We start from the raw sequence: 14286 nt of genomic DNA, 5'->3' as shown, positions 1-14286 counted from the left end.
CATATTAATATATGAATAATAATACGAGCAAAGCGGTGTGAAGCTCGCTCATGGTACAGGGAGTCCCAAACAAGAAGTGCCAAATTTTGAGTCCACAGTGAAACAGGAAATGTCAAATGTCAAACACTTCCTGGATCAACACTTCCTGGATTGGCAAACGAGATCTCATGGAATCTCGCGGGAACTCAGTGGCAAATTCACACTGAAACAGGAAGTGCCTAATTTTGAGTCCACAGTGAAACAGGAAATGTCAATGTTGAACACTTCCTGGCATGGGTGTAGCTGGGTTACACTGGACTTCCCTGAAATCTGATTGGACACCCTAGGTGCCACCCGGATGATTGACATGTCACAGCACCACAGGTGTGGTTGAAAAGAGCCATTTTGAAATCGGTGACACATATTGACTGCTAGGTCCATCCTATAAAGTAATTGGTGCTGTGTTTCACAAAAAGTTCTATTCCACCTTAGTAGGAAGAAGAAATTGTTTGAGACAGTTTTGAATTTAAACACACCATCTGAACCATGGACTCCTAGTTACAATGGTGAGTAAACAGCTGTTTTCTAATGTCTAAAATTATCTTCCTTAAACTCAAACTGATAGCAAATCTCTACAACTTGGTATAAATTTAATTAAAAAATAAAATACAGCTTCCTGATGGAGTGGTGTAGAGGAGGTTTTTCTTGAAAAGAAGACTTGAAAGTTCAGGTAATTTGGCCATATTATGCAGCTCTAATGTGACGTAGCTGAAAAGTTAGAATCTGAATTTACATCAACATAAAAAAAGCTTAAAGTGGCAAGGGGTTAAGAGGGCTGTAGCTGGGTGGTTAGGGTTAGATTTTTAGCCAATGCTTATGCTCTTCAGAAGTATTTACTGAAAAAAGGTTTGAAGGACCTAAATTACATGGTGCGGACTCTTTTCCAGGCATGTAAGATGAAAATAAAGGAAATGCATGAAATGGTGGCGATTAAGAGGGCAAAGCCCCCCAGAAGCAGAAGATTTTTGCCATGATTGCGCTCCCAGCATATTTACTGAAAATAAAGTGTGACGATCTAATGAGATGGTGAAGACTCTTTTTGCACGCATGTGAGAATGCAAATATACAAAATGCTTAAAGTGGCAGGGGGTTATGAGGGCTGTAGTTGGGTGGTCTGAGGGACGAAGCACCCCAGAAGCACAAGATTTTTACCATGATTGCGCTCTCAGCATAAAGTGTGAGGGACCTAAATAAGATGGTGAGGACTTTTTCCAGGGATGTGAGAATGCAAATAAAGAAAATGGTTAAAATGGCAGGGGGTTAAAAGGGCCGTAGATGGCTGTACAAGCTGAAGATTTTTAGTCATGCTAATGCTATCCAGAATAATTTACTGAAAAAAGTCTGAAAGACCTAAATGACATGGTGAGATGCTGAAGAGCTTTGCTCGTTCATGTCCGCGACATATACATATTAATTATGATATTACATATGATATTACATGATATTACATTTACAGTTATTCTTCATTTATCTGACATTGTGTGTGTGTCTGTGTGTGTGGATGTGGGTTCTGTATTAGGTATTCTGTTATTGTTTTTACTGTACTACTTGTCCCAGTTCAGTCCACCAAGTTATAAACATGTATCATTCTTGGATGGGGACGTAACCTGTGATGGAATCGGGGCTCGTCAACTCTCGTCCACTTCACACTACGGATCCTGGAGATAAGCACCAGTCCAATGGACCTCATGGCCTAAATTGGGACTATTTACACTGTACATAGCAGCTCTTGTGTTTAAATCTTGTAGTCAGCCAGAGCATATTTTTCAGATTTCAACGTAGGTTATGCTGTTTTGAATTTTGGGAATGGCTGTTTCCAGTAATGCACTTAAGTATAACTTCTGTGTGGTACAAAGATAAATTAAAACATTATTATCACATTTAAGCATCCAGATCAAATCATTCATGTATTCACACAATTATTACCCACCCCTAAACAAACAAACAAAAAATCTCAGAAAATCTATGCTGTTCCCTTTCTGTCTGTCTGTTTTCAAACATAAGACATGGACCTGGACTCACCTCAGATGCTGATATATTCCTTATTTGCCTTGGACACCACATTAAAATATAGTTCCCTGACTGTAAATTCAATCTATCCATCATCACTCTTGAAGAGATTTATTCATTATCATCCACCTCTCCTTTCTCGCCCCCCTGTCCTCTAAGCAATATTAAAGCGTGAAATAAGAACTTACTCTGTGTTATGGGTGTCAATGGTGTGGAAAAGCTCCTTCAGTTCTTCAGGTGTCAGGACTCCGTCAGAAAAGTAGGCTTTAAACTCATCAAAGGACAGCTTCCCGTCATCTGGGGATGGAGCACAAACACCTCTATCAACTTGAGGTCAAGTTTGTCCTGATCTTGTGCCACTTAGTCCAAATGATCTTTGTGGAAATAACAGCATCAAAGGTCACTGATAATCACACATTAAAGGACACAAATGTACAAGATGGCTGAGATTCAAAATGAGAACAGTAGCATTTGAGTCAAATTCAAGTCCTCATTGTGAGATTTTATGGAGAGTTTCAGCAAAACTCTTTGAGTAGTTAAGTAAAATAATTATATCATGTAGGAAACGCCATCTATAATTAATTCTTTTTCCAAGAAGAAGTTTGGAAAATTAAGATGCTGCACTCAATGTGACATTTTCCTTTTTGTTATATTTCCAGTGATGTTTCATTTCACTTGGACGTGTATTTCGTCCATATTTTGTCACACAGTGTGAGACAGAAGTGGGCTCCCTCCCTGTGTGTGTGTGTGTGGGGGGGGGGGGGGCGTGCGCGAGCATCATGATTACTCAACAGCAAATTGTCACAGACCCAAGATTATTTGGGATATTGGTTGATCTCACAACCTTCTCGCTGGAATTAAAGGGGCACGAACGTTGACCTACTTTACAGTAGATCATTCCGGCAATAAACTATAAATCTACCATGCCATTACCATTTTTACAATGAGGGCAGCTTCACGAGAAATATTCATTTTTATGCTTCAAGATTAATCAATTATTAATTGACTGATTGATTAACATGAGTGCTTTCTGTTGCCATGCCCGCATAGTTGACCTATTATAACCCCAAATGCTAAAATGTATTGAGTCAAATAAATATCAAACATTCAAACAGCTCGGTCTCCAAGAGTGAGAAACGCTGGATCTTTGACATTTTCACTGACCTGAACACACTGTGTCTTTGGTATGAATGTCATGTACCTTTAGATGAAAAGCCCTTTCAAAGAATATACAAAGGCATAAAATCAACCCCGAAGGCCACAGTAGAGAACAACACTGAAGCTGAGCTCATAATCTTAAAAAAAAAAAAAAAAAAAAAAAAAAAGTACCACCATTAAAAAAAAATGGTTAGTGTATGATTCACAGTGATCTGTTTTTTGGCCCCAATTTCCAACATGAAATTAAAATTTTCAACATGAAATCAAAATTGAGGAAACAGAGCCTGATTTTATGTTTTGTTTTTTTTTTAAATTGTAGCAAATTATCCATGCAAATTATCCATGCTTTGGAATGCATGCAATTTTTTTTGTTAATCAATGCTAATTGCATGATAATGACATCAGTTTGAGAGTTTGAAGTACGAGAGTTGCGCACAAAGCAGAGCGAATCTGTCACTGGCACTCAACAGTGAGTTATCTGTGATGAAATTAGACATTTTATTGCTATTTGGAGGGGAGGGCGTTCCACCCACCCCCTTTTTAGATAGAATTTCGTGTAGAATGCCTTGGGCTTTCTGATGTGTAGATACGGTAATCACAGTTCTTACTATTACCTACTGTTTTATATCTGATTATATATCCAATTATTGCTGATTATACCCGATTATGTATGGTTCCCATAATAAGATTTTTTGTGCATAAACTGAGCAAAATGTTACTTCCTCTTACCACGTTTGTCTACTTTTCCAAGAAACTAAGGGCCCTGTCCCACTGGGGAGAGGATTAATTGCGCATGAATTGAGTACACAAATTGCGGGCATTCGTTGTCATCCACAACAAAAATGGCCAAAAATGACAAATGTCCCAGTATGAATTACGGATATATTAATAATATATAGTGAATATATGATGAACAATCATGATTATATAATGCATGTAGTGAGGAAACTGATCCGACACATTGAGATTATCACGGCAGTATTACGGGTATATTATGAATGCATCGCGCACGTGTTGCGCGTGCACGGCATCTGCATTGTGGTCATTAAAGAAGTGCACTCGATCCTTTCGGCATCACTATTCACACCAACAATACAGCCTCTGGAGCATTTGCTGGACTTGGACAAGTTGATCACAGAGTCAATGTTCATTTTGTCATACTGTTCTTGAGTTTGGGGAGCGGGAGGGGGAAGCTGCTTGGGGTGTGAGATGGTGTTTTTTTTTTTTTTTTTTGAGTGAGTTGTGGCTAACAGCAACTCTTCCTTTTGTTGGTGTTAAATAAAAGTCCTGGAGGAGATGCGATTGCAGCAGCTACGTCTTTGTGGATTTACACAGCCGGACCATCACTGACTAACAGGTATGTCACTTTCTGCCGCATATGGTACTTTGGGTTTACGTGACGTGTTTGTTATGCATTCACAGATTGTCTGCAAAGCAGATGTAATAAAAACACTTTATTTGTGGCCAATTTGTATGCATTCACTACAACATATTTTAGTTTGTGATGTGGACATGATGGGCACGCAATATATCTGTTTTACACACTGTCCCGGTCCGCTGTCAAGCCGCAAATCCCCGTCAGTTGCAGATATCAGCGGTTAACGGCAGATATACAGCGCATAGAGTGAGTATGTATTGCGTATGAATTGAGTATGTATGGAGTATGTAAGGCGGATGTCATCCGCATTCAGATTTTTGAGCAGCTCAAAAATCCTGGCTGCGGACATGCGTGCCTCTGCGGATGATCACGGGTGTATTCGGATGTCGGCCGACTCATACAGGCATGTTACACGGTTATTGCGGATGTTTGGCGAATATGGGCCAATTTTTCATACGCAAATCCTCCTAAACGCCAGTGGGACAGGGCCCTAAGATTTCTCAGGTAAACTCCCACAAAGAACAGACTTTTCATAGATCAGAAGGAGGCTTCTACCCAGAGAACGACAGGTCCCTATTACTGCCTACGGTACCCAGTTGTTCCCTATCACCTACTTTTACACAACATTACTCCAGATCTGCACCAATTAAACCTGATTGTTCAGTTTTTGTTATCACAATTTATCCCAACATAACAAACTTTTGAAATATGTTTATAATAATAATAATAATTATTATTATTATTATTAATAATAATAATAATACATTTTATTTCAGCTTTTCAAGGAACTCAAGGTCACCTTAAAACACATAATTTAAAACATAATTAAAATAACAGCAATAAAATAAAAACATTACAAAATATACAAAATTGCACAAAGGACTAAAGGGAGGATGCATCATGAAAGAGATGTGTGTTTAAGACCAGATTTAAACAGGGGAAGGTCAAGAGGGAGTGAGTTCCAAAGCTGGAGAGCAGAGCAGCTAAATGCTCTGCTCCCCATGGTAACAAGGCGGACAGATGGAACAGTGACATGGATTGAAGAGAAGATCGGAGTGAACAGGCGGGTGTAGCAAGGTGAATTAGGTCAGACAGATAAGGAGGGGCAAGGTTGTGAATGAATTTGAATGTCAAGAGCAGCATTTTGTAGTGTATGCAAAGTGTGATGGGAAGCCAGTGGAGCTGCTGCAGTATGGGTGTGATGTGGTGGGTGAATGGAGTCCTTGTGATGATGCATGCTGCAGAGTTTTGAACTAGCTGTAATTTACAGAGAGATTTGTGGGGAAGGTCAAATAAAAGGGAATCGCAATAGTCAAGTCATGAAGTGATGAGACTGTGAAAATGTTCTGGATTACTCACAACCAGCGTCACCAAAGTAACTCTGGAAAACTACTTTATTAGTTACTTTATACAGTTACATTTTACAGTTACTTTATACCGTTACTTCATTAACAGGTGTGGATAACTTGTCGACAGCTGCTGAATGTAACTAATGAAGTAACTAGTAATCTAGTAAGTCCCTTCGGCTGCCCCCTTGTTTGCACTCGGGGTCGCCACAGCAAATCCAAGGTGGATCTGCATGTTGAATTGGCACAGGTTTTACGCCGGATGCCCTTCCTGACGCAACTCCACATTACATGGAGAAATGTGGCAAGGGTGGGATTTGAACCCGGAACCTTCTGCACTGAAACTAAACGCATTAACCACTTGTCCACCGCCCCTGCAAAGTAACTAGTAATCTAACTTGGTTATTTTTAAGATTGAGTACTCTTGCTGATTAGTTACTTTGCTGATTACTCAATCTTAAGAGTAACCAAGTTAGATTACTAGTTACCTTATTAATTACATTAGTTTTTAGTTGCAAGTTGTCCGTAGCTCTTAATAAAGTAACTGCATAAAGCTGCTAATGAAGTAACGGGATAAAGTAACTAATAACGTAACTTTTTAGAGGAACTGTGGCAACACTGCTCACAATGTTTTACAATGCTGCTTTTACCATCAGTTCTACCCAAATTCAAACTCTGATTGGGTATCTGAGTTTATTTATTCATATATTTATTGTCAAAATCATAGACAGAAATTGATAGTGGGAATTCATAAGCATGCTTTGTGAGTGGGGAGCATCTGAAAACAGTCTTCTTTAATTATTTGGTGTGCATGTGTCTGAAAAGAGGAAACAAGTGCCAGTTCACACTTCAGACTGCATTATGAATATCCATCCAAAACTCCATCAAGGCCCTCTCACAAGTACGACAAAAAGCCAGCCTTTAATTGGGATAAACATACCACAAATAACAGAGATGCATGTCTACATCGCATTTACGTCTCAACAGGCGCAGGGCTATCACCACTTTTGACTGATGCCAGGAGTTTAATTAATGCCTTTGTGTCTTGCAAATTTGATTACCACAATCTTCTTTTCTCTGGCTTACCTCACAATAGTATAATTACTCTTTAAATATTCAGAAATCGGCTGCTAGAGTTTTGATCAGATCTAGTCAATGCAATCACATTACTCTGGTGTAATGCCATCGCATTGCTCCTTCGCTGGCTCTTGTTCATGCAAGAGTAGATTTCAAGCTTTTGCTGCTGACTGATAAGATACTAAAGGGTTGTTGCCGGCCGTACCTTACTGAGCAGGTTGAGGCTTATGTGCTGGCAGGAGCCTTTTGGTCTCAACGTGTTCTCAGAGCTCTGGCTTGTTATGTGTCTGTGGTACTCCACTATTAGGTAATAGCCTACCTGCTGAAATTAGACAGTCACATGTGATTGAAGCATTTAAATGCAGACTTTAAAACTCACGTTTTTTTTTCTTTTAATTATAATTATAATTATAATTAGCAGATGGTATTATTTTACGGAACTCACTGTGATCATGTTTGATTGGGATGTTGATTTTGTCTTGTTCCTGCTTGTGTCTGCTTCTTTTGATTTGTAAATCGTATTATTGTTAAATTTTTGTGTTTTATTGTAGGTTTTGTGTAGCAGCACGGTGGCTTAGTGGTTAGCACTGTTGCCTCACAGCGAGAAGGTCATGGGTGCGATTCCCACATGTGGCCTTTCTGCGTGGAATTGCGTATTCTCCCCGTGTTTACGTGGGTTCTCTCCAGGTGCTCTGGCTTCCTCCCACATCCAAAGACATGCAGGTTAGGTGGACTGGAAACTTTAAATTGTCCATAGGTGTGGGTGCAGGTGTGAATGTGCTTGTTTGTCTGTATGTGGTCCTGCGACAGACTGGCGTCTTGTCCAGGGTGAACCCTGCCTCGCGCTCTATGACTGCTGGGACAGGCTCGAGTCCCCCGTGACCCTTAATTGGACTAAGTGTAGTGACTGCACTCTGCGTTATGACTCCGCCCATTCGCTTCCCTCGGGACACAAACTCACGCTCCTTGGCATGGAAGTCGGACTCTCTAACCAGCAGGCTAAAACCCAGGGCTCTGGCCTTGTGATCAGAGAATCCTTTTGAACTGTTGGAAGTGAGGTTTACTAACTACATATGCACAGCGACACCTGCTGGCTTTGGTTACACTCACATACCTAAATTCACTCCCATCCGGGTCACGGCACCAATGTAGTGGCTGCACTCTGCGTTGTTGTTATGACTCCGCCCATTCGCTCCACTTGGATGTGAACTCACGCTCCTTGGCATGGAAATCAGACTGTCTAATCAGAGAGGTTTACTAACTACATGTGCACAGCGACACCTGCTGGCCTCCGTTACATAAGCGGTTGAAGATGAGTGAGCGAGTGAGTGTAGGTTTTGTCAAGCACTGAAATTTCATGAAGGAAAGTACTTCAAAAATAATTACTTTAATGATTAGAAGACACACACGGCACACTCACCTGTTCCCAAATACTATAGTTTATAAGTCCACCATAGGAATATGTGAATCTTTTTTATTTATTTATTTATTTTTCTTACAAAAATAAAATCATTGTTCAATAATGAATTCAGGTGAGGTGGAGATGAATCCATCGCTGAGACCCAAAATGGAGCAGGCCAAAGAAAGAAAAGAAAAAAAAGAAAGACAAGATATGCCCTCTGGAACAAGTGGGTTCAACGTTCTACTGCCAGTTTGTGCATAAGAATGTGCAGAACACCATGAGTTTGTCTCTGCAACAATCATGGTTCTTTAGTACAAGAAGCAGGCCATCATCATCATAATCACAAGTACTTGCAAAGTGCCATACCTGCAGCAGTACTGCAATGACACTGCAATCATGTATACTCCATACAAACAGCTGTCAGACATTTTTGTTGTACATTTAAGAGAAGTATGATAAACTGTCCATGAATGTGATTTTTTTTTTTTTTTTTTTTGAAAGCTTCACGAGTAAGCTTTTAGTCACATTTCAGGACAACAAAAATTAAATTACTGATCTGTATGTCAGGTACATTTGAAAATGTTCAATAATTCAAAGCAGTGTTCTTCCACATGTCAGCTGCACACTGAAGCAAGACGAGCCAAACAGTCTGACGGAATGAAGCATGACATTAAACCAACTGTGTGGACTGTGGATTTCTGGGATTTCTTCTTTATTGGATTTTATTTGGTAGCACTGTGACATTAAGAAACTGAAACCACATTAAGCGCAGACACCTGCATTATGAATTTCACAATCAAATTTTGTATTCTTATGACAGTAATATGATCCGACCATTCGTTCTTATTCAATGAATGAAAAATTCTCAAACTGGTTCCAAATTTTGAAGGTTCTGTTCATTAACCCTCAGATGCTGAAGCACCTTGGGCATGGTCAGTTTCCATGGAAACTGACGGAGTATCAGCAGAGAGCCATGATCAGAATGTCATTGAGAAATAAAGTACATCTGTTTTCATTCTGGAGAAAGTGTTTTTGTGTGGTTGTGAATGTGAAAGTGGTGAGCGCAGACTTGATGCTCACCGTTTTTATCGGCTCTGCGTAAAATCTGGAAGGAGAAACAGAAGAAGAAGAAGGTCAGCAAACAGGTTTCTCTTGACATCAAAGTGTGTGTGTGTGTGTTTGTGTGAATCATCAGTCAGACTCTCAAAAGCAGAGTGTGGTTAAATTATTGATTGTGGTGTCCCAGAGTCCAGAGGAGATGAAAGACAGAGCTGCAATGACCACACGGGCTTCTTTATTTAAAATAAATAAATCACTGCACATCAACCTGGAAATATCTTTGGACACTTTCTCTTCTTGATGTCTTTGTGAAGATGAAGCAGAAGAGGCTTTGATGTTATTTACACACGACCAGTGTAGGCTAAATATGATAAGATCTTGGGTTTTAAACTCCAGGGGGAAGCCTTCACTTGGTGGGTGTTGCCTTCAGCTGCCTGTCACAAATAGGATAAAAATACCCAAAATCTACCCAGAAGCTTTCAGCTCTTGGCAGCACAAGCCTTGTGGATCGTAAAGTCATTTAAAAACGTCTTTGATTTTCAACTTTGTAATTAACCCCTTAACGCGTGAATTTATATAGCTGTATATAAAAAAAATGTTTTGTGTGTGTTTTTGCCTTCAAGTAGATGGTAAATAATGTTGAGATTATTAATTTCACTTTTGCACAAAAACTAAATAGTAATTTTGGTATTTTGGTAATAATTTATGTTATAATGTTATAATAATAATAATGGTATGTTGCAAATTTGCGACAACAGGCATACTGGTCAATTTGGTATGTTGCATATTTGAGTCAAATACTGTAGCATATATGCGACAATAGGCGTTAAGGGGTTAACTTTAAAATTAGATAATAATAATAATAATAATAATAATAAAAGTAAAAAACGTACACTGCAAGGTGTATTTGAAGATTACAACAATAGAATATATATTTTTTAAAAACACCATAGGATTTAAACTGTACATTATTCTAGTTTAACACTGGGAAACATGGTGGCCCTTTGCTTCCAAAACACATGATTTACATTTCAAGACCAACCATGCCCATTTTCCCTGTTACATCAGGAAGAGAATCTGGTGTAAAACATGTCAAATTAATGTGCAGACCCCCCCCCCCCCCACCCCCCAAAAAAATCAAAAAACAAAAAACAAAAAAAAAAACGAGAAGATGAATTAACTTACCCAGTTGAGCATATACATATGGACATACTTCTGAACTGCATATGTCAAAGTTGTCATTTTCCCCCCATACGCTTCTGGTTTTTGCCTTCCATTACTATACCTTAACTTTTGTCATTCTTTCATTGGTTGGCCCTAACATCACCATGTCATCATCCATTTTCTATCAGTCTACTGTGCAATCACTTTCCATACACCAGTCAGGTGCATCTGTCTGTATTAGGCAGTTCTTGAAAAATGAGTCACATTTCAGACAGTACAAGAAGGAGGCTGATGAGGGAAGCCACCAAGATGGGCAAAGAAGTTCTATGCTGTGGATGTAACCAGAAAACCTATGCATGGTGCCCCTCACCAGTTACACCGCTTCAAGGTGGAGTGGAACAGAGAAAGCTTTTCTGAGATGCCAAAAGTCACGTGAGAGACTCAGAATCTAAATGGACCTGTTTTCTTGTAAGAAACGTCTTCTCGGTTCCCACTCAACCGTGAAGCTGTGACTGGCAGTGCAACAGACAGAAGTTGCAACAGGCATCGTTTCATCAGTCAGAAGCTTAAAACTCCTTCCAACTTGTACCGTCACTTAGTTTTTAAAAACTGCCTGATCCAGACACATTTGCCACAAAATACAATGGTGTTTGTATTTCCTATGATTAATATGAATGAAGTCCAAGACATATTCAGTGACTTCTGAATGTTCATGTGTCAATTTCCTGAGTTGTTTAAACAAAACTGCCTGGATGATTAGCATGAATAATAATCCTTAGCTTTAGTTTGTTTAGATTCCAATTTTGGTAAAAAGCGGCAAAATTATTGCTTAAACTAATAGGATTAATAAATGGAATAGTTTTGACTGTGTCGAATGCTTGGTCTACAAAATAAAGGTCAAACAATGTCGATGTCCATTGAATTCTATGACATGTGACATATGTTACCCCGTAACACGATAACTAAGCATGACACATGGGGCAAACTATTCCTTTTTAAAACTCTGTTAACTCAACCAATAATTTGCATCACTTTTTAACCCAAATTAGAGCAACTTTAACTTTTGACCCCTGTACAAACTGAAACTGACCTTTGACACGATTCTTGCTGTTTTTACCCTATATCTCCATAATATTCAGTCACAGATGGTCCAAACTATATCTTTTTGGAATCTTTATGATCAGACAAATAATGTGGTATAGCTTTCCATATGATTGGAGCATTTTTAAATTTTGGCCCCTGTGTAATTGTTCAATTGACCCCTACCTGGCTGCCTATTGAAAATTCAAGTGGCCAATCATTTTTTTTCAAAAGAGTAGTGTCTAAGGAGTATGTGTGCCAAATTTGGTGCTTATATCCCCATTTGCAGGATTCCTCTGTAAATATTCTGCTACCTGCTGCACTATATTCAAACAAGTTTTGCATAAAAGTATAAATATGTGGTCATGGGTGAACTTTTTTTTTTAAAGGCAGCCCAAAAGTAAGTTCACTTTAGTCACGTATCCATAAAGCTTAATCTAAATATGATACAGGAAATTGTTTTTGTGGAAAAGTAATTAAAAGGCTGTATCCCTAGTGGTGGTGTACTGAGGCAAAATCCACATGCATATGGACCTGACTGACATTCGATTACTGAATGACAGATGATAGAACATCTGTCAGATATTTATCCAACTGCAGCTTTCACGCTGCATGCTAGCCGATCATCCCCACCATGACAGCATCCTCATCCTCTCCAAAAGTCTGAGCACACCCAAAGCCTTCATCGTGGCTCAGGAGTCACAAGAGAGACAAAATAATCAGGTGGCAACAGAATGCAACGTGTCTGAAACGGCAGCTGAACAGCTCTTGAGAAAGAAGCACTTAAGCAGCATCATTAGTGGGACTGATTTAGTTTCTCATCATTTCAAGCAGAACAAGCAAACACATTTGGATTCATCCCCGTGTGAGGGATGTGTGATTTGGGAACATTTCTTTTCCTGACATATTCATCAGAGAATTATGGATGGTTTGTTATTAGAGATCAGCATGTGTTTATACAGATTCAAAAGCCATGGTTGTGCAAAAGTCTTAAGCAGCCAAGTGTTTCTGTATGAATGTGGATTTAATGGGCTTTTTAAAAGACCAAATTTATCATTTATATACAGTGATTTTACAACAAACAAACCTAAATTTAATTTAAAAAAAAATTAAAGAAATTACCTATAATTGTATGTATTTCATTGGAGACATTAGTCCCTTAAATAAAGAATATAACGAATATTTGCACGATTTCAAAAAAATCTGAATACTTTATAGTTTTGCAACCCATTTCATGATTCCAAAAACACAACAAACAGGGATAATAAACAATAATATATTAACGAACACAATGTTCTTTTAAAACCATGTGACAGTCCCCTTGAAAGGATTAATTTTTAAAGGTTATAGTCACATGCGACATTATTGTATATATATATATATATATATGCTTTAGAACTTGAAATTTGAGGGGGAAAAGGGTTTAATCTTGTCTAAGATATTTTCACAATATATACGTGTTATTTTGTTTATCATGAATAATGTTCTGCTAAAAAAAAAAATCTCCTGCATGACTTTTAGTAAACCATACATCTATCATTTTCTTGGAATTTAGGTTTATTCTGATTTTAATGCAAGAGTAAATCAATGAATTAAATCAAACACGTCTACATCTTGCATACAGATACATTCACTGGTACACATCAATTACAATACAAAAATTACCCTTTTTTATCTCCATGAAAGTTGTTTTTACCTGGTAAGGCTAACATTTTTTTTCCTGCTGTTTCTTCAGCTATTTAAAATTAAATATTCAGTATGAATAAGTTGTTGCACTTCATCTGTAGATAATTAAGTGAAGCAGAATGACTCACATCAATGAAAATCGACATTCCCTTTTTGAGTTCCAGCTGAGTGCTCGTGTCCTCTGACACAGACTGTGTCTCCTCAGAATAATCCATCGTCCAAATTGTTTTCCTTCTGCAAACGAACGCGGACGCGTGAAGCTTTTCAATAACACCACGAGTAGAAATAAGCGAGTCTGAGCCGCTGGTAAGTTAGCGCAAACACACCACAAGACTTCCGAACACTTCTTTCACACTACAGCCATTAATAACGCAACTGCTCCAAAATGACATCAGAAAAACAAGTTGACGTGTAGCATTAAAACCTCTCGGAAATATTGTCACGTATTCCGCAGACCATCCGAACGCTGTGGTTTGTGTCACACGCGCGGATATTTGTTATGACAGACGCTGATGCAAGTGCTTTTATTTTGAAAGTAGAATATCCTTTCATGTATATATATTCATGTAGAATAAGAATATATTGCTCTTTATTATTGAATGATTTAAGGTAGTACTGCGCAGTGGGTTAGTAATTGTGACAACACATCTCCTGGCATAAAGGAACCTGGGGTAGAGAGGTGGGCTTTAAAGGCCTTACCTTCTTGCAGAAAGGAAAGACTCATCAACATACTGACCACAACAAGCAAATAGGAAAAGCCTCAAGAAATAAGTAAACTGTGGGAAATCTTTAACATATTGTCACACCAGCAAAATGCATACATGCAAGTCTTGGGTAGTAGTATAGTGCAGCCGATAACAGAATATTTACAGAGGAATCCTTCAAAT

General features: G+C 38.6%; 1 protein-coding gene across 1 annotated transcript in view; it reads right to left on the bottom strand.

Moving 5' to 3' along the window:
* necab1 (N-terminal EF-hand calcium binding protein 1) overlaps positions 1-13742 on the bottom strand; it is a 98574-nt gene extending 84832 nt beyond the window's left edge. The window contains exons 1-3 of the mRNA XM_034160142.1: positions 13528-13742; positions 9491-9515; positions 2238-2346 (exon numbers count right to left, since the gene is read on the bottom strand). Of these exons, the coding sequence (XP_034016033.1) occupies positions 2238-2346; positions 9491-9515; positions 13528-13614 (221 nt within the window). The 5' untranslated portion in view covers positions 13615-13742. The remainder of the gene's footprint in view (positions 1-2237; positions 2347-9490; positions 9516-13527) is intronic.
* Between the last annotated feature and the right edge of the window lie 544 nt (positions 13743-14286).

This window comes from Thalassophryne amazonica, chromosome 20, assembly GCF_902500255.1.
Source record: "Thalassophryne amazonica chromosome 20, fThaAma1.1, whole genome shotgun sequence".
In the NCBI taxonomy this organism is placed as follows: Eukaryota; Metazoa; Chordata; class Actinopteri; order Batrachoidiformes; family Batrachoididae; genus Thalassophryne; species Thalassophryne amazonica.
Note: the sequence above shows the minus strand (reverse complement) of the source record. Positions and strands in the feature narration are given on the sequence as shown.